The sequence below is a fragment of the Artemia franciscana genome, chromosome 11 (genome assembly GCF_032884065.1).
Source record: "Artemia franciscana chromosome 11, ASM3288406v1, whole genome shotgun sequence".
Taxonomy (NCBI): Eukaryota; Metazoa; Arthropoda; class Branchiopoda; order Anostraca; family Artemiidae; genus Artemia; species Artemia franciscana.
The window spans coordinates 14,192,239-14,220,118 of record NC_088873.1 but is presented as its reverse complement, the minus strand read 5'-3'; the positions used below and the strand labels follow the sequence as shown (position 1 = coordinate 14,220,118).

The 27,880-nt window shown below is 36.6% G+C and overlaps 1 protein-coding gene across 1 annotated transcript in view; it reads right to left on the bottom strand.

The window, feature by feature from the left end:
* The window catches only part of LOC136032855 (glycine dehydrogenase (decarboxylating), mitochondrial-like), a 109,433-nt gene that overhangs the window by 74,057 nt on the left and 7,496 nt on the right, over positions 1 to 27,880 (bottom strand). The window contains exon 2 of the mRNA XM_065713266.1: positions 6,967 to 7,055. Within this exon, the coding sequence (XP_065569338.1) occupies positions 6,967 to 7,049 (83 nt within the window). The 5' untranslated portion in view covers positions 7,050 to 7,055. The remainder of the gene's footprint in view (positions 1 to 6,966; positions 7,056 to 27,880) is intronic.

The following is a 27,880-nucleotide window of genomic DNA, read 5'->3' as shown; positions in this document are numbered from 1 at the left end:
ACTTTTAATTTCCGTTAGAATGATCCCTCTGGCGACATTCTAGGACCACTTGGTCGATGCGATCACCCCTGGAATAAAACAAAAAAACAAATAAAGACGGCCTTCTGATCAAAAGGGTTCTCTGATACACTGAATGCGATTGTGTGATTTTTGTTAACATCCTATAGCTTTTATGGGGTGTTTCCCCTATTTTCCAACACGAGGCAAATTTTCTCGGGCCCGTAACTTTTGATTAGTAAGACTAAATTTAATGAAACATATATATTTAAAATCAGCATAAAAATATCATTCTTTTGCTGTATCTATTAGTATCAAAATTCCGGTTTTTAGAGTTTCGTTTACTATTGAGCCGGGTCACTCCTTACTACAGTTCGTTACCACGAACTGTTTGATGACTTCGAAGAGTCGCAATTAACGAACAACTTATACAAGCTAATCGAACCAACAACGCAAAGCCACCAATAGAATTTACTTTAGGGTAAAATTAAACATGAAGTCAAAAAGAAAACTAACTTAAAACAATAAACAAGAGCTAAGAGCTCATATGGCACTTGTGACGAGGCAAGAAGAGCTAAAAGCCAAGAGCTCATATGGTATGAGCTCTAACAAAATTCTAAGAATCAATAGATTGATTTAAAAGGAAAATCAGAGGCTTAATGCCGGTCAGGATTTAAAATAAGAGCTCTGAGTCACGATGTCCTTCTAAATATCAAAATTCATTAAGATCCGATCACCCACTCGTAAGTTACAAATACCTAATTTTTTCTAATTTTTCCTCTCCCTTTAGCCCCCTCCCCAGATGGTCGAATCAGGGAAAACGACTTTATCAAGTCAATTTGTGCAGCTCCCTGACACGCCTACCAATTTTCATCGTCCTAGCACGTCCAGAAGCACCAAACTCGCTAAATAACTGAACCCCCCTCCCAACTCCCCCAAAGAGAGCGAATCCGGTACAGTTCCGTCAATCACGTATCAAGAACATTTGCTTATTCTATCCACCAAGCTTCATCCCGATTCCTCCACTCTAAGTGTTTTCCAAGATTTCCCCCTCCAACTCCCCCCAATGTCAAAAGATCTGGTCAGGATTTGAAATAAGAGCCCTGAGACATGAATTCCTTCTAAATATCAAATTTCATTAAGGTCCGATCACCTATTCGTAAGATAAAAATACCCCAATTTTCACGTTTTCCAAGAATTCCGGTTTCCCCTTCCGACCCCCCCCCCACTGTCACAGGATCTGGTCGGAATTTAAAATTAGAGCTTTAAAGCACAAGATCCTTCTAAATATCAAATTTCATTAATATCTGGTCACCCTTTTGAAAGTTACAAATACCTCATTTTTCTAAATTACCCCCCAACTCCATCAAAGAGAACAGATCCGGTCCGGTTATGTCAGTCACGTATCTTAGACAGGTTTTTATTTTTTCCCATCCAGTTTCATCCACATCTCTCCACTTTAAGTATTTTCTAAGATTTCCGGTCCCCCCCCCCCCCCCCCCAATGACGCTAGATCCGGTTGAGATTTAAAATAAGAGATCTGAGTTACGAGGTCCTTCTAAATATGAAGTTTCATGAAGATCCAATCACTCCTTCGTAAGTTAAAAATTCTATTTTTTTTAGAATTAACTCTCCCCCCTTCAGTAGAGCGGATCCGTTCCAATTATGTAAATCACGTATCTAAGACTTCTGCTTATTTTTCCCACCAAGTTGCATCCCGATCCCCCCAATATAAGCGTGCGTTTTTCATGATTTTAGGTTCCCCCACCCCAAACTCCCCTAATGTCACCAGATCCGGTCGCGAGATCCATGGACGAATATATCGTCCATGGATATTTACCTGATTTTGCGGATATACGCCACAAACGCCACTACAATAGCTCAGCAAACAACTCTAAGCTATCGGTTCATATAGTTTATAAGTAGGTTTATAAGTTGCATTTGTTTCTTTAATTATTGCTTATAAGCTGAAAATACCTAAGATGCTTATGCAAACCGTTCATAGGTAAAATCAATGCAATATAACTTGACATTATTATAAGACCTTAGGGTCAAAACACTTGATTGACTCTTTAACTTTGAATGACCATAAGCAAATTCCCTAAAAATAACGATTGAGGTCGTTATTCAGGTCGGGAAACTTCCTCATGATAGATTTTCCTGCGAGTAAGGATGGTTGACCAAAGGGGATTATTTCTTACACATTAAACAGAGACATTATAACTACTGATTGTCTTCCCCCGTCTGCTTGGTATCAACACTGCTCTTCGATTTACGGACGATCGATTATTCACTGCGTTCTTTATATATTCGCCTTATTCTTCCTCTTTTCGAACCGTGCCATTCGATATCTCCTTCATTTGTAGTTGATGCTGTAAAAATTTATAGCCTGAATCAATAAAAGGTAAAGCCTTCACATTGACCCCTTGATATTTTACATTGAGCTAACAACCTATTTATTCTACGGCCTTTTTGATTCAGGGGTCATTCTTAAGGATTTGGGACAAAATTTGAGCTTTAGCATAAAGAGCGAGGTATTGAGGAGGGGGAGAAACCCCTCATATACGCAATAAAAATACACAACTATAGAAGTTCGTTACTTAGGATAATTCGTAAGGTACGTATGTTTATTACTAACAAAAACGTTCGTAAAAAAATCTAGTTGCACTTTTAAGCAACTAAAAATTGGAGGGCAACTAGGCCTCCTCCCCCACCCCGTTATTTTTATCAAAATCGTCCAATCAAAACTATAAAAAAGCCATTTAGTGAAAAAAATTAATATGTAAATTTCGTTTTAATTATTCATTTGCTCAAGCCAAAATCAAAACATGCATTAATTCAGAAACGTTCAGAAATTAAATAAAAAAACAAGTTTTTTTACTGCAAGTAAGTAGCAATATTAAAACTTAATACGATCAGAAATTACTCCGTATATGAAAGGGGTTGTCCCCTCCTCAACGCCTCGCTCTTTACGCTAAATAGATTTTTAGAATAGATCAAAATCTGACCTTACACAAGGAGTAAAAGGAACTTGAATATAATTTTTTGGCATTGCGAAGATTATAATTATTTTGATCAAAGATGAAAGATAGCGGAACACTTAGGGGATGGGGGAGGTCACCATGAAGATGAAAAAAAGTAAAACATGCACACGAAAGAATATAGTGACTCAAGGTTAAGTAATGGGATAACTCTTAAACGATTAGTTTCCTTAATGAGGTTTCTAGCTTGGCTGATGAATTTCTGATAACTGGGGATAAATCTGAAAAACATACAAAAATATAAAAAAACTGGACTTGGAATAAATTAGGCAATATAATTAGCATCAAGCCATAAAATTACTCACTCAAACAAATTTTCCAAATTTAATCAAAGCTCAGATTCGCAATTTCCCGAAGTGCCAAGTTTGCTGTCATCAGCAAAACAAACAAGGACATCAGAAGATGGTGAACTATAGTTGGCGCTATACGCAAGGGAAGGTTTAGGATGACAGAGTCTACAGCAATTAAAAGGTTTCTGCTTTTTTACATCGTAAAAAAGATCATTTGCATAAATCACAAATAGCACTGGCCCTAAAACTGATCACTGAGGGACGCCAAAATTCACTTGTGAGGGTGAACGGAAAAGTGGATCGACAGAATTTAACCTATTATTCAAATACGATTGAAAGCAAGAAAATACATCACCCCTAATGCCAAAATGAGACATCTTCTATAGAAGAATTTCATGGGTTAAGGAATCGAATGCCTTGCGAATATCCAGGAATATAATAGCAGGAATTAATCCCGAATCTAATGCAGAATGTATAAAATTCAAAAGGGTTATACAGGCATGCTCAGTGGAGTGCTTCATTCGAAAACCAAATTGAAAATCATGAAGAAACTTTTTAGATTTTAAAAATTTAAGGAGACGAGAAAGCACAGGCTTTTCGAAGATTTTACTAAATACTGATGAAATTGAAATTGGTCGATAATTTGCTGGATCATTCCTTGGTCCACCCTTATACAGAACAACAATCCGAACAGGCTTGAGAGCATCCGGAAAAACACCATATTGAAATGAAAGATTGACAAGTTTTGTTAGAGGCACAACTATTGAAGGAAGAATAGATTTAATTACCTTAGTAGGAATAGAATCTGGCCCAGATGAGGACGAGTTTTTCAAGCCATTAAAAATTAAAGTAAATTTCATTTACTGTGACTGGCTCTAGAAACATAGACTTAACACAAGACGGCCCGAGGTAAGATCTAAGTCTGGCTTAGGCCGAGATAAATTAGCTACGGGAGCGATATTCTTACCAATGCTAGCAAAGAATGAAGTGACTGAAGTGGACATTAGACTCACCCAATGACCAGATGACCAGTGACAAATCACCAATGACCAGACTCATAGGTAAAGAGCTAGATTGAGAACTGGATTTAAGCACAGAATTTATTACCTTCAAAGTTTTACAAAAATATAATTGTCACACACAGCAAAATTACATAGAAAATAGAGAGATTTGGCTTTCCTACACAAGGAATTATATATATTCCGGTAAATCTTGACTTGACAAAGACGAGTAGCACTCGCTGAAAGTGTAGTGCATTTATAAGACCTCCAGATATTATTTTTCCTTCTCCAGCTTTTGAGAAGTTCAGATGTCATCCATGGGTTTAGAGGAACAATCCTTTTAGACCTGTGATTAGAAGGTGGTACTTTACAAATGCTAAGAATAGCATTATTCTTATTATTATTATAATATTATAATAAAAATATTATAATATTATAATAGAACATTATTAGAATAGCATTATTTATAAATTAGTTCCATAAAAGGACTCAAATAAACAAGAAAAACCCTTATCATTATCAAACAAGCTCCACGAATTTTTTGCCAATTTTGACCCAAGAAGAGATAACTCATTCTTACCAAACCTAATAGAATAGGAATCAAACACTTGGGACAAAAAAAAATTGAATCCATCAAATTTATATTATAGTCACCATTATGATTAACTGACACGGACGTTTCAATATTATGTCAAGTATTTCCTCAAGATTCCGAAGAAACAACGAAACCGCACCACTAGGAGAACGATAAATATTGCCTATGATTAGATCAATACCATTGCCTCTAATTTCTATAAATTTTGACTCAAAGATATCATCAAATGCCTTGATAAGTCCTCCCGCAAGTAGTAATGCAAATTTCTAGGATGGCAAGATCTCCTTTAGCCATCTTGCAGCGGTTTATATGTTCCATTTTGTAGCCATGGACATCCAATAGCATTTCATTGCCAGAATCCAAAAATGTCTCGCATAAACCTAACTTGGCCATAATAACATATCTTTTATTACACGCCTAGTCTACACAGTTGGATCGAACCACATTTTACGAGCAGATCATTCTATATTCGTTCAAAACAAAACATTTTGAAGCACCTACGTTTCAGAGCCATTCGTGAAAACTGCCATTACAGTAGCTTCTAATTTCTTACCTGGTTCTAAAATATATATTTCATTTATATGATTTATGTTTCCTAAGATTATTAGAAGACTAATTTGTTAAGACAAGGAATAAGTGAAGATGAAAAGGTGACGCTGGGTAACGACAAGATCGATCGAGTGGACAGCTTCACTTACCTTGGTAGTATTAGTAGTAAAGACGATGGGTCCAGTGAAGATGTTAAAAATAGAACAGCCAAGGCCCAAGGTGTACTTTTTTTTTCACGGTTGACATAAAAGTTTGAAAGAATAGAAAGATAAGTCACCGATCCAATATTAAAATATTGGAAGCTCCAGTGATGACAGTGGTCGAATATGGTTCTGAACCACTGGCGTTCCTAAAAATGGAGAAAAATTTGCTAGATGTTTTCCACAGAAATTGCCTACGGATTGTTTTGAGTACTCGACTGACTGACTGTATTTCAAACAGTAGTTTGTATGAAAAGTTCGGTTTAATCCCACCTACTAGGGCTATAATGAGAGAAAGGTTAAGATGGCTAGGAGACGTTCTGTGGATAAAGGATGAGAGATTGGCAAGACTGTCATTTTCGGCCAACCGTCTAGGGCTAAACGAAAATCAGGTCACCTTCGGTTGGCGTTGGGGAATTTCGTAAGGACAGATTTAAGGGAAATGGAAATTTTCTGGGGGTGTAAACAGGAAGGCTGTGAATAGATTGGGATGGAGGAGAAATGCGCGTAGCAGTGTTGGCCCCAGGCGACTTGGTGCTGCGGTGGGTTGTCAATAGTAGTAGTTATAATAGTATGCTTCTATTCAAACTTTAGCAACTACAAACTACCTGCGCATGGCTATTCCACTTAATCTAAGCTCTAAGATTTATGTTTCCCAACAACCTTTTCCAACTGAAAAAAAAATCCCTATTCCTTGGCTTTTGTACTGCATCCACCATTATGTCTGATAATATTTTCTAAATTATTTGAAGCTGTCCAGTGTTCATTCAGCCAATTGGCTTGGCACCCAACATCATCCCTTTATCATCATTTCTTCCTAGTCAAAATAACTTACTCTTCTTAACGTTAAACGCTTCCAACCGACATCAAAATACAAAATGAAGAACACAAAGGTTACACACTGTTATTTTAAGTGATCTTAGGGAAGAGAGACTCATCAAACTTTGAATCATCGTTCCGTACATCACCTGTGGAACCTAAATTCACTTTTATTCTTCAAAACTTCGAACTCCACGCTCAAAACAAACGTGCCCGAGCTTGACCATGATTCGGCTAAAACAATAAATAATGAGCTATCTTATTTTGGTGAACAGCGAGTCCCAAAAATGTGAAGACTGGTACCATACACCCATCTACACAGTAGGTACTGACAGCATTTCTTAAAAGGAAATTCTCACAATTTTACCCACATTTCTGTACACCCCTCTACTGATCGTTTAGAGAAAATTGTCAGATTTATCTGAGTGCGCGTTGCCACCAAATAAAAAATGTTAAGATGAAAAAATAGCTTACCTAAGCTGAAGGACTAAGGCCAACTGAGAGGTAAGACGATTGGAAACATGCGCCCAAGTGCTACTAGTTAGCTTTGAAAGCATAGTGACCTAAAACATACAGTAAATTACCTTATGACTTCGTCAGAAGCATATTTTTTCAAACATTTCATGTTTAAATTAAATTAGTAACATAAATAAAACGAATTCTAAATTAATTTAGTCAGTGCGACTTCTAGACGAATATGAAAAAAAATTACCCTGCAAGAATTTTTTAGCGTTTTTAGGGTTGTTTTCAGACAATCTAATGAAATTTTCCGAAATAGTTAGAAAACCTTTTTATTTGGTCTTGTGGATTCAATTCGAACAATGAGTCGTTCTATAAATAATTGAGACATATATAAATCGTTAATTAGCGAATCCAAACAAATCCATAAAACAACGAGTGGAGGAAATTAAAAAATAATTTACTAGCGAAAATAAATGTCCATAGTTTGCTGGTGTTTCCTTACTAGCTTGAGTGTGGTGAGTGTTTAAGTGAGTGCGGTGATAGTGAGCTTGAGTGCATTAGGGTATTTAACAATGGATTTGGTCAAATTGGCTTCTACAAAGACTATCCAATGTATAATGGCGAAACAGACTTTTACCTTAGTGTTGGTGCTTATTTATAAGGTAATTTTTGTGACAATATGAAGTTTAAAGTCCGTCACATGCTTAGACGCTAAAAACTTAAAACTTAAGAAACAGACTTGGTCAGATTTGTTTCTGAAAGACTCAAACAGCGTTTCTATACAGCATTTCAAGAAAATATTTCGACTATTCGTCTATACAACAGTTTTATGACTGTCACTTCAAGCTGGTAAATGTTTAGTTTCGTCACAAGCTGTAAAAACTGGAAACTATGCTGCGAAGCAGCATAGTTTCCAGTTTAGATCACTTAGAAATGCTAATTCTAGAAGCGCATCCATTTTTTAGCTTTCTAAAATCCATTTTTTAGCTTTCTAAAATCCATTTTTTAGCTTTCTAAAATCCCCCTTCAACAAACAAGGGTTTCGAAGCCGAGGAAAATGTTGGGGTTGTACAATATGAATGCAATTATATTTTAAATACTATTTCCAGTCATCACTGGTAATTTCTGCATAGTAGGAAGTCGAAAGATAATTAAAAAAACAGTAAAATTCAAGTTAATTGACCTGTTGCTTACACATCCATTAATGCTAATTATCCATTTTCACTTTCGAGTTGAAACTAGCCAGTGAACCGGTGAATCAGAGCGATTAGTTAAATATTACGTTTATGTTCCGTTGATTTGAAGAAATGTCTTCCGACGCAATGAAGATTATACAGTTTTTCAGTTCAAGAATGAATTTGTTTTAAAATATTCTTTGGCTATAGGAAGGCATTGGTGAAAAAAATTTTGGTTGAATAGTGATTCTCACGAGTGAATATTACCTATAGAACGAAGCGAATTAGTCCATGAGCCCGCGGGCAGCGGGATGAGGTCTGTATTCTATATTTATTGAATAATTCGGCCTGAAACCTGAAAGAGCAAACAAAAAGTAGGTCATAAACATGAACTAACAACTCAACCAATCAGAATAGAGACCCCGCCCCGCTGCCCGCAGGGCTCATGGACTAATTCGCTTCGCTCAATAGGTAATTTGAAAAAAAGGAAATCACCAGTGCAACAACACAAACACAGAAACGAATCCACGTCATTAAACTAAAAAAAGTGGATAATTAGCATTAATGGTTGCGTGAGTTTTTTAATTTATCTTTCGACTTCCTATTATACAGAAATTACCAGTGATGACTGGAATTAGTGTTTCGAATATAATTTCATTGATATTGTACAACCCCAACATTTCCCTCAGCTATAAACCCTGCCCACTTTACGCAGTTTTAGTTAATACAATAAACAAAAAAGACAGAACTATAACCAGCCAAAACTACAAACATGACAGGAATATAACCAGCGACACAAAACAGCTTACCGAATTAAAATAAGATTTGTTGAATCCATAAAAAAATATAGTCTCGAAATACTTTCTGTTCAGTTTATCAAACCAAGGAAACCCTTTACTGTATGACATAACTTAAGAGTAATCTTTATAATCGACGGTCGAACGAAGTCTTAGCGATAGGCTTAGTTTTCAAACAGTTCGTGGTAACGAACTGTAGTAAGGAGCGACCCGGCTCAATAGTAACCAAAACTCTAAAAAATGGAATTTTGATACCAATAGCTATATCAAAAGAATCGCATTTTAATGCTGGTTTTAAATATATAAGTTTCATCAAGTTTAGTCTTACCCATCAAAAGTTACGAGCCTGAGAAAATTTGCGTTATTTTAGAAAATAGGGGGAAACACCCCCTAAAAGTCATAGAATCTTAACGAAAATCACACCATCAGATTCAGCGTATCAGAGAACCCTATTGTAGAAGTTTCGAGCTCCTATCTACAAAAATGTGGAATTTTGCATTTTTTGCCAGAAGGCAGATCACGGATGCGTGTTTATTTGTTTTTTTGTTTTTTTTTTTTTGTTTTTTTTTCCCAGGGGTGATCGTATCGACCCAGTTGTCCTAGAATGTTGCAAGAGGGCTCATTCTAACGGAAATGAAAAGTTCTAGTGCCCTTTTTAAGTGACCAAAAAAATTGGAGGGCACCTAGGCCCCCTCCCACGCTAATTATTTTCCCAAAGTCAACGGATCAAAATTCTGAGATAGCCATTTTATTCAGCGTAGTCAAAAAACCTTATAACTATGTCTTTGGGGACGACTTACTCCCCCACAGTCCCCGTGGGAGGGGCAACAAGTTACAAACTTTGACCTGTGCTTACATATAGTAATGGTTATTGGGAAGGATACAGGCGTTTTCAGGAGGATTTTTGTTGGTTGGGGGGAGGGGTTGAGAAGAGGGGGATATGCTGGGGGAACTTTCCATCGAGAATTTGTCATGGGAAAAGAAAACTTCCATGAAGGGAGAGCAGGATTTACTAGCATTATTTAAAAAAAAAATTAAAAATAAATGTGAAAAAGCTTTTTCAGCTGGAAGTAAGGAACAGCAATAAAACTTAAAACAAACAGAAATTATTACCCATATAAGGGGCTCACCTCCTTATGATACCTAGCTCTTTACGCTAAAGTATTTTTAGTAATTTCAACTATTTATTCTACGGCTTTTGTGATTCAGGGGTCATTCTTAATGAATTGGGATAAAATTTAAGCTTTAGTGTAAAGAGCGAGGTACTGACGATGGGGCGAATCCCCTCATATATGTAATAAAAACATGAGAATACAAAAGTTCTTTACGTAAGCTAATTTATAAGCTACGTAAATCTTTTACCAATAAAAAGATTCGTATAAAATTAAAAGTTCTAGTTGCCTTTTTAATTAACCAAAAAATCGGAGGGCAACTAGGCTTCGCCCCCGCTCTTTTTTTCTCAAAATCATTCGATCAAAATTATGAGAAAGCCATTTAGCCCCCCCCCCAAAAAAATGCAAATTTCGTTTTGATTATTCCTCTGCGGAGAGCCAAAATCAAAACATGCATTGATTCAAAAACGTTCAGAAATTAAATAAAAAAAAAAAACAAGTTTTTTCAACTGAAAGTAAGGAGTGACATCAAAACTTAAAACGCACAGAAATTACTTCGTATATGAAAGAGGCTGCTTCCTCATCAACGCCCCGCTCTTTACGCTAAAGTTTGACTCTTTTTCTCAATTCTTCTTTCTAAAACAGTAAAAAACATTAGCGTAAAGAGCGGGGCGTTGATGAGGAAGAAGCCTCTTTCATATACGAAGTAATTTCTGTGCGTTTTAAGTTTTGATGTCACTCCTTACTTTCAGTTGAAAAAACTTGTTTTTTTTTATTTAATATATTCTAAAAATCTGATAAACACCTTTGGATAGTTTCCATTACCTTTAGGCCTCTTACATGAGAAGAGAATTATAGAAGGTACGATTTCAAAATTGCCTTGTTTACAGATTTTAAATGAAAGGATGAGTAACATTTAGAATTTTACGGAAGAGAAGCAGGCACATAGTTTAAAAGCAATAAATAAAAAACACATAGATATACTAACACATATATTTATAAAATCTTAAACGCATTGACTAAATTGCAAACGTATTAGAAAACAAAAAGGTTCTTATCTATTAGCCAGCACACACTCAAGATTTTGGATCTATAAAATCACACACGGTAAATGTTTACTTTCGTTCCAAGTGCTCTAAAGTGCGTATTACTGCATATAGCAAGATTCTGATGATCACATATTGTTTCTTTGTCATTATTAGAGAAGCGCATCCATTTTTTAGGTTTATAAAATCCCCCTCCAACGGGACAAAAAATGCGTAAAGTGAGCTTGCTTAAAGGTAATGTTACCTGTAGAGCGAAGTGTATTAGTCCATAAGCCCCGCGGGCAGCGGGCGGGGTCCGTATTCTATATTTATTCAACAAAGAGTGATAAAACTAAAAAAAAAAAAAAAACACCTCAAACGAGGTTTATTAAATAAATATAGAATATAGACCTCGCCTCGCTGCCCACGGGGCTCATGGACTAATGCGCTTTGCTCTAGAGGTAATGTTACCTATAAGCAAGCCCACTTTACGCATTTTTAGTTTGCCCCATAAAGGAGGAGGGTCAACCAGAAATGGACGCACCTCTAGGATTAGCATTTATAAGTGCTCTAAACTGGAAACTATGCTGTTTCGCAGCATAGTTTCCAGTTTAGAGCACTTGGAACAAAAGTAAACATTTACCTCACACGCTAACGGGTTTATTGCTGCTTGTATACGAGGACAATTAGCTTCGGTTCAGTGGAAAACTACATTGTAGTTATATTTAACTAAATATTTAGTTGGTATTTTGGTTAGGTTGCATTTTTCATCCAGCCCCGCTATACATACCCCCACCCCTTATGAGGAAATGTATAGCCCAAATTATATATATCCTATCTTTTATCTCCCAAGCGTCTCAGTCGTTTCAACCCCGTACCTGTAGATCCAAATTCTCGTGTTTACTGACTAACAGATAAGTACGCTCAAAAATATTAAAACACGTTCAATAAACTGTTGAGAAAACAGCCTGATTTACCGGAGACGGGCGGGGGGATGGTGCTTAAGTCGCTTGTACATATACCTTTGTACCTCTAGCCCTTCATATCTCTAAGTTGGTGTCTCCGGTTCTTGTAATGGCTCTACATCATCAGTGGACAAGGCGACCCAATGTAGCCGAGTGGTACCTCACTTTCAAAATTGTGTAGCCTACAACATGTGGCGCGCACCACACTTGGCGGAACTTTGTCAGGTGCACAGCTTAGATACCAATATTGGTATCCAAGCTGTGGTCAGGTGTGATACCAATAGCTGCGGTTATGCAATAGTGGATCACGCGCATGGGGGAACAAGTGATACCCCGAGATGTGCACTAGGTGGCAGTGAATAGATGACCTTTCGAACGTGTTATCCCCTGCTTTTCCTGATGCTGCATCTAGGGACACCACTGGTATACAATGTTCAGGCACGTACGCCACACATCGGGTGTTTATACCAGGAAAGGAAACAAATTTGGGTAAAAGGAAATTTTCAATATGTACTTTTATGAATGCTCAAGGCTTTTAGTGATCAACTTAAAGAAATCATCAAAAATAAATCTTTGAAACCAGCCTTAACAAAGAGAAGATTCAGTCTAGATGGCCTGTCAGAAGATTCAATATTCTGCAGTTTTTTGTTGTAGGCTGTGTGGCCAATGGTGGCTTTACCCTGGCTCAGCTCTAATTAGCGCTGATGTTAGTTCATTGCTCTTCATCTTTTAAGATACCAGCAAATATTTTCACATTAGTCTATATTAGGTTCTTGCGATTTGTGTATACATATACGGTGCCAAACATAAAAATTGGAACTATTCAATTCTGTATGATTGCGAAACATGTTTCTCTAGTTTTCTCGTAAAGATTTTTTTTCTTCACAGCATCAAGGAAACTAGGAATAGATTTTTTTTACTTCTTTTTCCTGGAGTACGGGGCGTAGGGTTGGTGTATATTTAAGGAGTATCCCCCCACTCTATATTTTTTAACTGGATATTATCAGAATTGATGCTCATTATGTTTCTTTCTTTTTTTAAACCCCAGTCAGAAAGTGAGGTCTATGTCAAGGGGTAAGAAGATAGCCAAATTTATGATCCGGACATGGCAAGAAAGGGTAGCGCTTTTACCTAGTAGAAATGCCATATAACATCTGAAATGAATTAAGAGTCATCTGCATAACAAATTACCCGGAAAGAAACTAGGGACAAGAATTACATCCCTTACTTATGTCGAGGTTAGCCAGTTAGTCTGAGGCTAACTGCACATGTTGGCTCGGAAAATAAATACGGAGCGTATAGTTAGAAGTTACATGCAGAAATTTTTGCATTCCGTTATTCTATTAATTTATGCATGGCCATTATTCTGCTTCGGGAGGTGTCTACCTTATTTCGGGAGTTAAACCAAGGAAAAGGTATTTGTACAGTCATTAAATAGAAACCAAGACGTTAACACCATTTTATACATTTCATGGATGCATTATCGGAACCTACCGAACTCTCCATTGGGTTTCACTACAAAAATTCATTAGCTCAAGGGGAAGAAATACAGAACGGCTAGTTTATAGCTTTTCTTGAGTCCCCCTCTCCCCGAAATATTTCTAGGTATCGTTTCTTAAAATAAGCTTTCTTCAGATTTTTCCTCATATAAAAATATTTTAGCTTTAGGCATAGCCCCTAACCAAAAGAGAAAATAATATGACCTATTTAAGGTCAATCTCCTAGGTTGAAAGCTAATTCTATTAAGATAGCATTGAAATACGTACCAAGATTTCCTCCTTTCTCATTGGCTTAATTGCTCTCTTGAGGGTTGTACCAGAATATTTAAACTCTGTTGACTTCCTTGAGATATTACGACCGGATTTAAAGGGAATTTAAATTTTTCACATGTCTAATTGGTAACAGCTGACCATTGGAATTTGGTTGGTTACAAGTCAGATAACCGTTTAGCATTTGAATTTTTGCAATGGGCAGAAAAAAAAAACAAGAACAAATAAGGGACAGGAAAACCTGAGACATTGGTAAGTTCTATCTCAACGTTATAGTAGAATATATTACTTTTATTCATTTACAAGTTACATTTTCAAACAGTTCGTGGTAACAAACTGTAGTAAGGAGCGACCAGGCTCAATAGTAACCAAAACTCTAAAAACCGAAGTTTTGGTACAAATAGTTACATCAAAAGAATTGCATTTTAATGCTGATTTTAAATATATAAGTTTCATCAACTTTAGTCTTACCGGTCAAAAGTTACGAGCCTGAGAAACTGTGCCTTATTTTAGAAAATAGGCGGAAATACCCTCTAAAAGTCACGGAATATTAACAAAATCACACCATCAGAGTCAGCGTATCCGAGAACCCTACTGTAGAAGTTTCAAGCCCCTATCATAAAAAAGATGAAATTTTGTATTTTTGCCAGAAGACAGAAAACAGGTGCGTATTTTTTTGTTTTGTTGTTGTTTTTTTTCCTCAGGGGTGATCGTATCGACCTAGTTGTCCTAGTATGTCACAAGAGGGTTCATTCTAACGTAAATTAAAAGTTCTAGTGTCCTTTTTAAGTGCCCAAAAAATTGGAGGGCACCGAGGCCCCCTCTAACGCACATTTTTCTCCAAGGTCACCGGATCAAAATTTTTAGACAGCCATACTGTTTAACTTAGTCAAAGACCTAATAATTATGTCTTTGGGGATGACTAAATCCACCACAGTTCTCAGGGGAAGGGTGGCAACTTATAAGCTTTGACCATTGTTTACCCATAGTAGTTAATTATGAAGTGTACAGACGTTTTCAGGGGGACTTTTTTGTGTTGGGCTTAGGGTGGGTCGGGGGGGAGGGCAGGTTACGTGGGAGGATCTTTCCATGGAGCAATTTTTCATAAGGGAAGAGAATTCTCATGAAGGGGTCGCAGGATTTTCTAGCATCATTTAAAAAAAGACAATGAGAATTTTTTTTTTCAACTGGAAGTAATGATCAACATTAAAACTTAAAAACAAACATAAAATATTACTTATATAAGGGGGTTCGTCTCTTCCACAATACCTTGCTCTTTACGCTAAAGTATTTTTAGTAACTCTAACTAGTTATTCTACGGCCTTTGTGATTCAAGGGTCATTCTGAAAGATTTGGGACAAAATTCAAGCTTTAGTGTAAAGAACGAGGTATTGACGAGGGGACAAACCCCCTCATATACGTAATAAAAATAAACAAATATATAAGTTCGTTACATAAGTTAATTCGTAAGGTACGTATGTTTGTTACTAACAAAAACGTTTGTAAAAAAAATAAAACAAATCTAGTTGTCTTTTTAAGTAACCAAACATTGGGAGGTAACTAGGCCTCCTCTCCCACCCCCCCCTTTTTTTTAGCGAAATCGTCCTATCAAAACTATGAGAAAGCCATTTAGCTTGTAATTAACATAAAAATTGCTTCTCCAGACTAAATATCCGTATGATATATGGGTAGGTTATTGCAAAATATATCGTGCGAAGAATACTTTCCGGCAGAATATGCTTCAATCTTTTGAGGATGCCAACTCCACGTGCAACTTTGGTGGAGATAATGTCGCTATGATGCTTCTACGATAGATTAGAAGCATTATGGAAACCGAGGTACCGCAGTGATATAACTTGTAAAAGAGGCTTTTCACCAAATAGAACTTTACTACTTACATCAACAGAATCACCCACTCTACAGAATGTCAGTAAAAATTTTTCTTTACATTCACACTCAGCAAACTTACACTTGTAAACATCTCTAATCTTTTGAGAGTAATAAGAGCTTTTGCAATCAAATTATCTGCGGATTTTGGAAATTTTGTTAGCAATAATGTTAGTAATATATGTATTCTTTAGATAAACGCGCATCATGTTCACGTAAACTAAATAAAGTAAAGGGCCCAGCACAGACATTTTGCTATTTAAAATGTTAGATATTGTCGTATGAGTGTCTACACCAGGAAACTACTTTACCCCATGAAATACAAGGCTATCAAGCATGGACTTTTGATCATAATTATCAAGCTTTTTTTCTATTTGACCAATTCTCTCCTCCCAATTTTAAATATGAAATCTTAGACTACCTAGTAGAGCCTGCTCAATTTTTGCAAACTTTGGATTAAACTCGAGCGTGATTGAATCATAAACCTGGCTGATTATCAGTTCAGTACCTTCTTTATTCAATGAATTTGGGTCATTGAACTTTTCAGAAACTGAAAGTAAATGAAAGTAAGGAGCAGCATTAAAACTTAAAACGAACAGAAATTACTCCGTACATGAAAGGGGCTTTTCCTCCTCAACGCCCCGCTCTTTACGCTAAAGTTCGACTCTTTCTCTTAACTCTTTTTTAAAACAGTAAAAAACTTTAGCGTAAGGAGCGGGGCGTTGAGGAGGAAAAGCTCATTTCATATACGGAGTAATTTCTGTTCGTTTTAAGTTTTAATGTTGCTCCTTACTTTCATTTAAAAAAACTTTTTTATTTATTTAATTTCTGGACGTTTTTGAATTAATACATGTTTTGATCTTGGCTCTCCGCACATAAATAATTAAAACGAAATTTGTATATTAATTAATTGCAATTAATCGGAAGATTTTGAGAAAAAGGAGCGAGGGAGGAGGTCTAGTTGCCCTCCAAGTTTTTGATTGCTTAAAAAAGCAACTAGAACTTTTATTTTTTACAAACGTCTTCATTGGTAAAAGATATATGTAACTTACGAATTAACTTACGTAACGAACTTCTATATTAGTATGTTTTTATTGTGTATATTAGGGGGTTAAACCCTCGTCGATACCTCACTCTTTACACTAAAGCTTAGATTTTGTCCCAATTCCTTAAGAATGACCTCTGAATCACAAAGGCCGTAGAATAAATAGTTGAAATTACTAAAAATACTTTAGCGTAAAGAGTGAGGTATAACGAGAAGGTAAACCCCTCGTATGCCTAATAATTTTCGCTCGTTTTAAGTTTTAATGCTGCTCCTTACTTTCAGTAGAAAAAAACTTATTATATTTATTTTTTCGTTGTTTTTTCAAATAATGCTAGAAAATCCTGCGTCCCCTTCATTGAAATTCTCTTCCCCCATGAGAAGTTTCTTCATGGAAATAGGTGCCCTGGTGCCAACATGGCCTAAGTGCCCTCCAATTTTCTTGGTCACTTAAAAAGGGCACTAGAACTTTTAATTTCCGTTGGAATGAGCCTTTTTGCGACATTCTAGGACCACTCAGTCGATAAGATCACCCCTGGGAAAAACAAAACAAAAAAAAACAAATAAACACGCATCCCCGATCTGTCTTCTGGCAAAAAATGTGAAATTCCACATATTTTTAGATAGGAGCTTGAAACTTCTACAATAAGGTAACGGGAACAATAAGGTAACAATAAGGTTCTACGTTAAGATTCTATGACTTTTAGGGGGTGTTTTCCCCTATTTTCTAAGATGAGGCAAATTTTCTCAGACACGTAACTTTCGATGGGTATAACTGGTCTTGATGAAACTTATATATTTAAAATCAGCATTAAAATGCAATTCTTTTGATGTAACTATTGGTATCAAAATTTCACTTTATAGAGTTTCGGTTACTATTGAGCCCGGTCGCTTCTTACTACAGTTCGTTACCACGAACTGTTTGATTGGTTATATTTTCCAGAAGATGACTTTTTATTTTCTCCAGCTGGGCTTCAGTTGTAGCTAATTGTTCGTAAATCGGGGCGATACTTGAAGACACCGAGCTAGACCTAATTTATCTCTTGCTTTCAGGGCTTAAAAGGTCTTAGAAAAAGTTTCGTAAATTTCTGTGGTATTAAAAAGTTTTTGTGGCACTTTGTATTTATGAAGTGACATATAGTGATCATAAAATCTGTCGGTCTGTCTGTCTGTCTTTCCCTGTTTTACTAGTTTAGGCACTTCCAGATAAGCTAGGACGATGAGATTTGGTATCAGGAACCAGACTAGATTAAATTAGAAATAGTCGTTTCCCCAATTCGATCATCTGGGGGAGTGGGGAGAAGGTTAATTCGAAAAATAAGACCGGGATGAAACATGGTGGTAAAAATGAGCACAAATCCTAGATACGTGATTGACATATTCGGAACGGGTCCGCTCTCTTTAGAGAAGTTGGGGGGAGAGTTTACTCTGAAAAATGAGAAAAATCAGTACCAGACAAGATTAAATTAGAAATAGTCATTTATCCGATTAGACCTTCTGTGGGGGGGGAGTGGAGTGACAGTTAATTCGAAAAAATGAGGTGTTTTTAAGTTACGAAGGAGTGATCGAATCTTAATGAAATCTCATATTTAGAAGGATCTTGCAACTCAGATCTTTATTTTAGATCTGGCTGAATCCAGTTTCATTGGGGAGAGTTGTGGGGGGGTATCAGAAATCTTGGAAAACGCTCAGAGTGGAGAGGTCAGAATGAAATTTGGTGGCAAGAATAAGCACACATCCAAGATACGTGACTGACATAACTGGACCGGATCCGCACTCTTTGGGAGATTGGAGGGGGGGGGGGGGGTAATTCGGAAAAATCAAAAAACAAGGTATTTGTAATTTATGGACGGGTAATCAGCACTCTTATTACAAATCCCAACCAGATCCGGTGAGAGTAGGTGGAGGTGGAGGGGGGAACCGAAAATCTTGGAAAATGATTAGAGTGAAGAGATTGGGATGAAACTTGGTGGGTAGAATAAGCAAATATGGCAGATACGTGATTGACGTAACCGCGGACTAGATTCACTTTCTTTGGGGAGTTGGGGGGGGGGGTTAACTCTGAAAAATTAGAAAAAATGAGGTATTTTTAACTTAGGAAAGAGTCATCAGATATCAATGAAATTTGATGTTTGGAAGGATATCGTGTCTCATAGTTCTTATTTTAAATTCCGACCGGATCCGGTGACATTGAGGGGAAAATGGGAGGTGAAACCTAAAATCATGGAAAACGCTTAGAGCGGGGGGATCGGAATGAAACTTGGTGGTAAAAATAATTGTAAGTCCTAGACGTAACTGGAACGGATCTGCTCTCCTCGGGGGAGTTGGGAGGAGGAGGGTTAATTCTGAAAAATTAAAAAAATAAGGTATTTTCAACTTACGAAGGAGAGATTGGATCTTATTGAAATTTGGTATTTGGAAGGATATCATGTCTCGGAGCTCTTATTTTAAATCTCGACCGGATCCAGTGAAGAGGAAGTTGGGGGGGGCGACCTAAAATCTTGGAAAACGCTTGGAGTATAGGGGTCGGGATGAACTTGGTGTTAAAATAAGTACAAGTCCTAGAAATGGGATTGACATAGCCGGAACGGATCTGCTCTCTTTGGGGGAGTTGGGGGGGGGGGGTTATTCTATAAAAATATAAAAAATTAGATATTTTAACTTATGAAAGAGTGATCGTACCTTAATGAAATTTCATATTTAGAAGGATCTCAAAATCCAGATCTCTCATTTTAAATCCCTACCAGATCCAGTGTCATTTGGGGGGGGCATGAAATATTGGAAAACACTTAAAGCGGAGAGATCAGGATGAAACTTGGTGGAAAGAATAAGCACAAGTCCAAGATAGGTGAATGACATAACCGGCTCGGATCCGCTGTCTTTGGTGGAGTTGGGGGGGGGGGTAATTTGGTAAAATTAGAAAAAATGAGGTATTGTAACTTGCGAACGGGTGTTCAGATCTTAATGAAATTTGATATCTAGAAGGATCTTGTGCTTTAAAACTCTCATTTGAATCCTGAGCTGGAGTTGGATCCTGGAGCTGGAGGGGAAACTGGAATTCTTGGAAAACGTGAAAATCGAGGTATCTTACGAATGGGTGATTGGATCTTAATGAAACTTAATATGCAGAAGAATCTTATGTCTCAGATAATCCATTTTTAATTAGAATTGGATCCAAGGACATAGAGGGCTGGAGGAAAAACAGAAACCTTGGAAACCGGAAATCTTGGAAAACACTTAGAGTGGAGAGATCGAGGTGAAACTTGATGGGAAGAATAAGCACGAGCTAGAGATACCAGATTGACATTATTGGTACGGATCCGTTCTCTTTGGGGAGCTGGAAGATGTTAATTGGAAAAATTAGGAAAATTGAGGTGTTTTTAACTTAAGAATGGGTGACCAGATCTTAATAAAATTTGATAATCAGGAGAAATGCATGTCTCAGAGCTCTTATTTCAAATCCGACCAGATCTGTTGACATTGGTGGGAGGGAGTTGGAGGGGGAAACCGGAAATCTTGGAAAACGCTTATAAACGCAGTAGATACGTAATTGACGTAACGGACTGGATCCGCTTTCTTTGGGGGAGTTAGGTGGTGTGGTTCAGTGCTTTGGTGAGTTTAGTGTTTCTGGACGTGCTAGGACGATGAAAATTGGTAGCCATGTCAGGGAGCTGCACTAATTGACTCGTTACAGTTGTTTTCCCCGATTCGACCATCTGGGGGGCTGAAGGGAAAGGAAAAATTAGAAAAATTGAGGTATTTTTAACATACGAGTGGGTGGTCGGATCTTAATGAATTTTGATATTTAGAAGGACCTCGTGACTCAGAGCTGTTATTTTAAATCCCGACCGGCATTAAGCCTCTTATTTTCCTTTTAAAGCAATCTATTGATTCTTAAAATGTTACTACAGGTCATATCATATGAGCTCTTAGCTCTTGTTTTTGACGAATAGTATATAAATATAAGTAGTTTCAAAAATTTATTAAATACCCCTAGGGGTTTCCTTCCTCCCTTACCTGTATTTATGACCCCAGGGCAAGGGTGCCCAATGTTTATTATGTACCTTCACGAATATATTACTTTAAATGACATTAATTTAATAGTATATGCATTGCTCCGTAAAGCAGAGTATATGATTACCCCGGTTCCAAACCGGGGCAATCAATCATTTATGAACGAGCCTATAAATCATCAACTGTATGAGATGATGGGGAAAAACCAAAATATTCTAAGATACGGCACTATTAGGAATGAAATGAGACCCCTTGGAACTAAAATAGACGAATATCCTACAACTTTAGATTAAAAAAAATAATGTTCGTATATTTTATAGGCCTACAATCGGCGTTTCCTTACATTTAAGAGCCAATAATTTTTAAAATAATGTATTTTTAAAGAATAACGTTCTTTTTAAAAATAACATTCATACATTTTAAAGGCCTACAATCGATGTTTCTTTACTTTTAAAGGCCAATAATGTTTAAAATAATGTGTTTTTAAGAATAATATTCTTTTTAAGAATAATATTCATTTTTAAAATAATGTTCATACATTTTATAGGCCTACAATCAGTGTTACTTTACTTTTAAAGGCCAATAATGTTTAAAATGATGTGTTTTAAGAATAATATTCTTTTTTAAAATAAGGTTCACACATTTTATAGGTCTACAAAGGTGTTTCTTTACTTTTAAAGGCCAATAATGTTATCTGCTTTGTAACAGCTTTGTAACCTAAAAAAGGCAATTCGTATGAAGTGTTAAAAATGATATTGCCTCAAGGTATTGTTGCCAATTATATATGTTTTCAACTTCCTTTTAAATCTGGTCCTAATGCTAAGGAGATGTCAACATTCTTAATGATAATCTGGCAAACCCCTCAAGGAGTGGTTAAGCCAATGAGAAAGGAGGAAATCTTGAATACTAAGAATTATTGCTAAAAATCATCCCACATAACTACAAACTAGAGAATCTTTGGGATTATTTATCGGTATAAGATCTACAAAACGACACGAAAATCAAGGCTGTATGATTAGTACAACCCTTTTAAATAGTAAAGGAAGAATATCTTAAATGGCAAATTTTAAAGGAAACTGATGATAAAAAAAAAAAAAATTCACGGCCAAAAATTTTGAAATCTCGTGGCAAATCGAGAGGCTCCTTTACAATTCTCTACGTCTTTTAAAATTAATTTTATTACTACTTTTAAAAATTAGAGGTGTCCCCACTAATTAATTTCTTATGAAGCTCTAAAGAATAAAAATGCAAATTTGCTCGGCCTAATCATGTTAAAGCTTTCAATGAAGCCACAGGAATTTTTTCATCAAAGAATATGCTCGTGTCTGTTGTTAATACGCATTTCACTGCTATAGGAAAATAGCATTGGCTTCAAACCTCGGAGATTGACCTTAAAGCAGAAGTGGATGAATAGAATTGGCAGTTCCGTATTACCCAGTACACACTCGAGAGTTGAAGTTAGGTTAATCATAATGAAATATACCAAAACATGATGAAAATATAATGTTTTATTAACAAAATTATGGAGACTACAATGAAGAATTATGGAAGGGGGCCACCCAGAACGCATTCTATTAAATACCTAACATAACCTAACAAAATCAAAATACTAACTCTGTATACTAAATATTTAATAAAAACATAACTACAACCCAGATTTCAACTCAGCCTAAGCTAGTTGTCACCGGATACAGACAGCTATAAACCGGTTATTGTCTGATCTTGCAGATCGAAATTCTCGAGTGTGTACTGGCTAACACGAAAGTACCATAAAATCAGTTGCAGATTTGGAATTTCACACAAGCTCATTCGTATAGATTGTATGTATTCCGAAAAATGAATTTAATTAATCTGTACACAATACAACTTTATTTATGATACTTTATCACCCATCTGGTCGACAACGTTATATTTTCAGTTCAATTCCGATTTAGCTAGTTTCGGGGGATGTTTATGGATTGACGCTCAGTTAAGGAGCTCATTCACAGTTACTACCAAGAATATCCCGATCTTTTCGGCAATATTATGTCATATTTATTCAAGGCATATTTTTTTTGCCCCTTTCCCCAAAAATCCGTCTCATGGGGCTTCATATTCCTAATTATGCTTACTGTTTTAAGACAGCATATATTAATGTCAATATTTCAGTAAGGTAAAATAATGAACATGGCATTGGTATTTACAGTTCTTACCGGCAGTACTGATCTCCGTTTCATGGCCCTTCATGCAAGAAGTCTAAGGGGGCGGGGCCAACCATTGCCTACCATCGGGGCCAAGCACCCCCTTCCTGTTTCCCTTCCCTAGATTTCTCCAGGTATCCATTTAGAGTTGAGTCGACTCTAGCTGAGCTTACAGAGTCACGCCATTGATCCCCATTCCAAACCAAATAACCAGCAACACCAGGACTCAAATTCTCGTCCTCATGGACTAAGAATGTCAAGTAATTTTTCGCTTCCTTCCACTTATATTTTCAAAAACAACTTCTTTAGGATACTTTCATTGGAAAATGTCTTTATAACCGTTGGTGTTCGTATTAAGCAAGTTCTGTATACTCCTCTTATAGTATCATCCCAAATGCCCTTATAGTATCACTGTTAGACCTGGCCCTAGCTATGATACTAATATGCTATTCGCCTTATCAAACCAGTCTCGATTCCAGGACAATAAACAACAGAAACTACATGTCCATAAATTTATGGTATTTGTCAGAAACTTAAGGTAGCAAAATTCATATCAAAAATTAAAAAATGTAAATGACGATTTTTCAATTCATTAAAAAATGTGTTTTCTTTGAAAACAACAACCCCCCCCCCCATATTTTCGTGAATTGAAGAGGTTGAAAACTACACATAGAAAGGAATATATTTATAGACTATAATCAAAACCTTTCTAGAGAACAATGGTTGATTGAAGACACTTTTAGAAACATAAAACCTCAAAATTCTAATTTTGAACTTCGGACCGTTACGTGCGACACGGTTGAATTTGGATATAAATGAATTTGAAAATCAGACTAAGCAACACTACTAAGGCATATTTTTGATGAAATTATTACCAATAATGGCAGTATACCTCAACACAGGGTGTCAATCAGTGAGAAAAATGTGACTCAGCGGAATTATTCAAGACGTAGGTCCTTTAAAATATAATCGTTGATGTTCATAGTAGGCAAGTTCTGTTCACTCCCCTTATAGTATCACCCCAAGTCCCCTTACAATATCACCGTTAGACCCGGCCCTAACTATGATACTAATATGTTATCCGCCCTTATCAAACCAGTCTCGATTCCAGGACAATAAGCAACAAAAACTAAATGTCCATAAATTTCTGGTATTTGTCAGAAACTTAGGATAGTAAAATTCATATCACAAATTAAATAATGTAAGTGACAATGTCAAGGTGACGAATCTAGGTCGTTCGATTAGATACACTTAGTAACTACAAGACACAAATGCAGTTAGACAGTAATTATGAAGACTAAGAAAAAGAATCTCTCTAGTTATGGCACTGGACGAGGGCTATGTCCAAGATTTTCATTGGGATGGGGAGAGAGGGTTAATCTACTGTTGAAGGGGGGCACGGAAAGGGGGAAGGTACGAAAATTCTCTCATTTCTGAGAGGTTCCCCTCCCAGAAATTCCGCTTTGGAAGGACTCCAATTCCATTTTCCTTAGGAAGGAGGATAGCCATGGAAAAGTCTTTCATATGTCAAATAAAAAGTATGTGTATTTTCCCCAATTTTTCACATTTCCGGAAGGGGTAGATCAACTTCCCTAGGCTACACTATTGCTTGTTAGACATTATTTAAAGAAATTCCTTTATTTCAAAGAAAAGTAAAGAGCGATTTAACCTACAAGGATTAGAAATATTAATTAATAAATGAAACCAGATAACGAACTGTAAGTAAGTAGTGATACAGCTCAATAGTAATCGAAACTCTATAAAAAAAAACAGATTTTGATATAAATAGTTAAGATTCATCCAGTTTAGTATTACCCATCAAACGAGCCTGAGAAAGTTTTGCATGATTTTCAAAAAAGGAGGAAACACACCCTAAAAGTCAAGGAATCTTGATGAAAATCTCACCATCACATTCAGGGTATCAGAGAAACCTACTGTAGAGGTTTCAAAGTTCTATCTACAAGAGTGAAAATTTTGCATTTTTGCCGGAAGAAAGAGCACGGATGCGTGTTTATTTGTTCATTTTTTTTCAGGGGTGATCGTATTACACTAATGGTCCTAGAAGATCAGAAGAGGGCTCATTCGAATGGGAATAGAAGTTCTAGTGCCCTTTTTAAGTGACCAAAAAGATTGGAGGGCAGCTAGACCCCTCCCCCCAAGCTCCTCTCCCTAAAGTCGTCTTATAAAAATTTTGAGATAACCATTTTGTTCAGCATAATTCAAACATCCAGTAGCATTGTTTTTGGTAATGATATGGCCCCTGGTATAGCCTCCATATGGCCTGATATGGCCTCCATAGTCCCTGGGGAAAGGGCTGTAAGCGGTATCCGGCGTTTTTTTCAGTCATGGTTCTGTGACTTCTATACGATTATTTAGAGGAACTGTCTTTGTTAAGGCTGTTTATGGTAATTCTTAAACAGTGCAGTTTTTTCTGCTATGCCAAGGAATCGGGATTAACCACTAACATTTGAGCGATTTTCAGTAGTTTTTTTAATTATAGGGTGGGATTTTCTAGGGGGGGGGTTAAATGAGAAGCAGTTTTCCATGGGAAGGAAAATTTGTGTTGAAGCTTTTCAGGAGATATTTCAAACCGGGGGGAGCAGATTTTCTGGCATTATTTGAAAAACCGTCACAAATAAAATAAAAATCTACTGGAAGTAAGGAGCAACAATAAAACTTAAAACGAACGCCCCCCCCTACAAAATATAAATAGAAATAGCATGGCACTGTCACTATTATGCGGTTTATCATGGATTGTCCGGCATAACTGGCATCATTCGAAAAACGATCTGAAACTAAATAAAAAAAAAAAAGTTTTTTTCAGCTGAAAGTAAACACCAACATTAAAACTTAAGACGAACAGAAATTATTCCGTATATGAAAGGGGCTGCCCCTTCCTCTTTATATCACTCTTTACGCTGAAGTTTTTCATTGCTTTGAAAAGCAGAGTTGTAACAAAGGGCCAAACTTTAGCGTAAAGAGCGGGGTAAAGAGGAGGGAGCAACCCCTTTCATATACTTGGGACATTGGGACAAACAATCAAACAACCCTTGATATACGGAATAATTTCTGTTCATTTTGAGTTTTAATGTTGCTCCTTACTTTCAGTTAAAAAAAACGTTATTCTTATTTAATTTCTGATCGTTTTTCGAATAATGCCGGTAAATCTGGGTCACCCTCCATGAAATATACCCCCCTCACGGGAAACTCCTCCGTGGAAATTTCATCCAACGAAAAGTACACCGCCGTCCAATTACCTCTAGACAGTTCCATCCTCGCTGAAATCCTCCTCCCCCCTCGTTAAATTTCTTGCTGATGATTCAGCCTGGAAAATTCTCCTTAGCGCACTTTCATTTAAAAAATATTTCAATTTTTTAATCGGTTTCTCAATCAATCTGGAAATGCCCCCTTCTGTGGAAGTTTTTTCGGGAATTCAAAACACACGGATAATAGCCCCGGATAATTCCCTCGGAACACCTCCACGTTCAAAATTGAGTTGGCAAAGGGAATTGAGACAATTAAAAAGTATTTCCTATAAGAATTCTGTCAATTCCCACAGTGTAAAATTTCCCCTGGAAAATTCACCCCCAGAAATTCCCTTCCCAAAGAAGATTTTCCCTTCCATCAAAGCACAAAATTTCCCACCCAAAATGTCTGTCCCATTAACAAATACTATACTTAAACAACGGGCGAATTTTATAAGTTGCAGGGCTTCCCCCACGGACTGAGGGGGTATTGTTACTAATTATTAGATCTTTCAACTATACTGAACAAAATGGCCATCTCAAAATTTGATCAGATAACTTTGGAGAAAAAAGGGGCATGGGAGGGTGACCAGTTGCCCTCCAATCGTTTTGGTCACTTAAAAAGGGCACTAGAACTTTTAATTTCCGTTCGAATGCCCCCTCTCCCAATCTCCTAGGACCATTGTTTCGATACGATCATCCTTGGAAAAAAACAAAACAAAAAACAAATAAACACCCATCCATGATCTTTCTTCTGGCAAAAATAACAAAATTCCACATTTTTGTATATAGGAGCTGGACGCTTCTACGGCAGGGATCTCTAACGCTGAATATGATGGCGTGATTTTCATTAAGATTCCTTGAATTTTAGGGGGAGTTTTCCCCTATTTTAAAAATCAGACAAATTTTCTAGGGCTTTTAACTTTTGATGGGTTACACCAAACTTGATGGATTCTATGTATTTGCATAATAAGCATAATAAGCTGATTCTTTTGATGCGTCTATTGATATCAAAATTCCGTTTTTTAGAGGTTTAGTTACTTTAGAGCCGAGTCGATCCTTAATTTTGGATTAAAAGTAAATTTTCATCATTACTTTCTTCTTTTTATTTACATTCCTATCAAATCTACCGAAAGTCCACTGGTAAACTTTTAGTTTTTTAGCCAATTAAAATATTGCAAGAAGCTAAACGGTGTTAAGGGTATACCCCCCGGAAAATCCCCCCAGAAAACTTCTCCCCGAAAAATTTCCCCCAATGCAAAATGTAACGGAAAAAAGAGTAAGTAGGCCTACTGCAAATAAAAAATAGTGAAAAAAAGAAGGAGCTTTAGAATATTCTACCTACATTCCAAAATGTATGCAGAATGTATGATGTAGAATACCCTCTAGTATTTACAGATTTTACATTTTTATGGCACTTGATATTAATCAAGTGACATATAGTAATCGCAAATTCTGTCGGTCTATCGGTCCCGGTTTTGCTACTTTAGGCACTTCCAGGTAAGCTAGGACGATGAAATTTGGCAGGCGTATCAGGGACCAGACCAGATTAAATTAGAAATAGTCGTTTTCCCGATTTCACCATCTGAGGGGGAGTGGGGGGGGCCCGTTAATTCGGAAAAAAACAGAAAGATTGAAGTATTTTTAACTTACGAACGGTTGATCATATCTTAATGAAATTTGATGTTTGGAAGGATATCGTGTCTCAGAGCTGT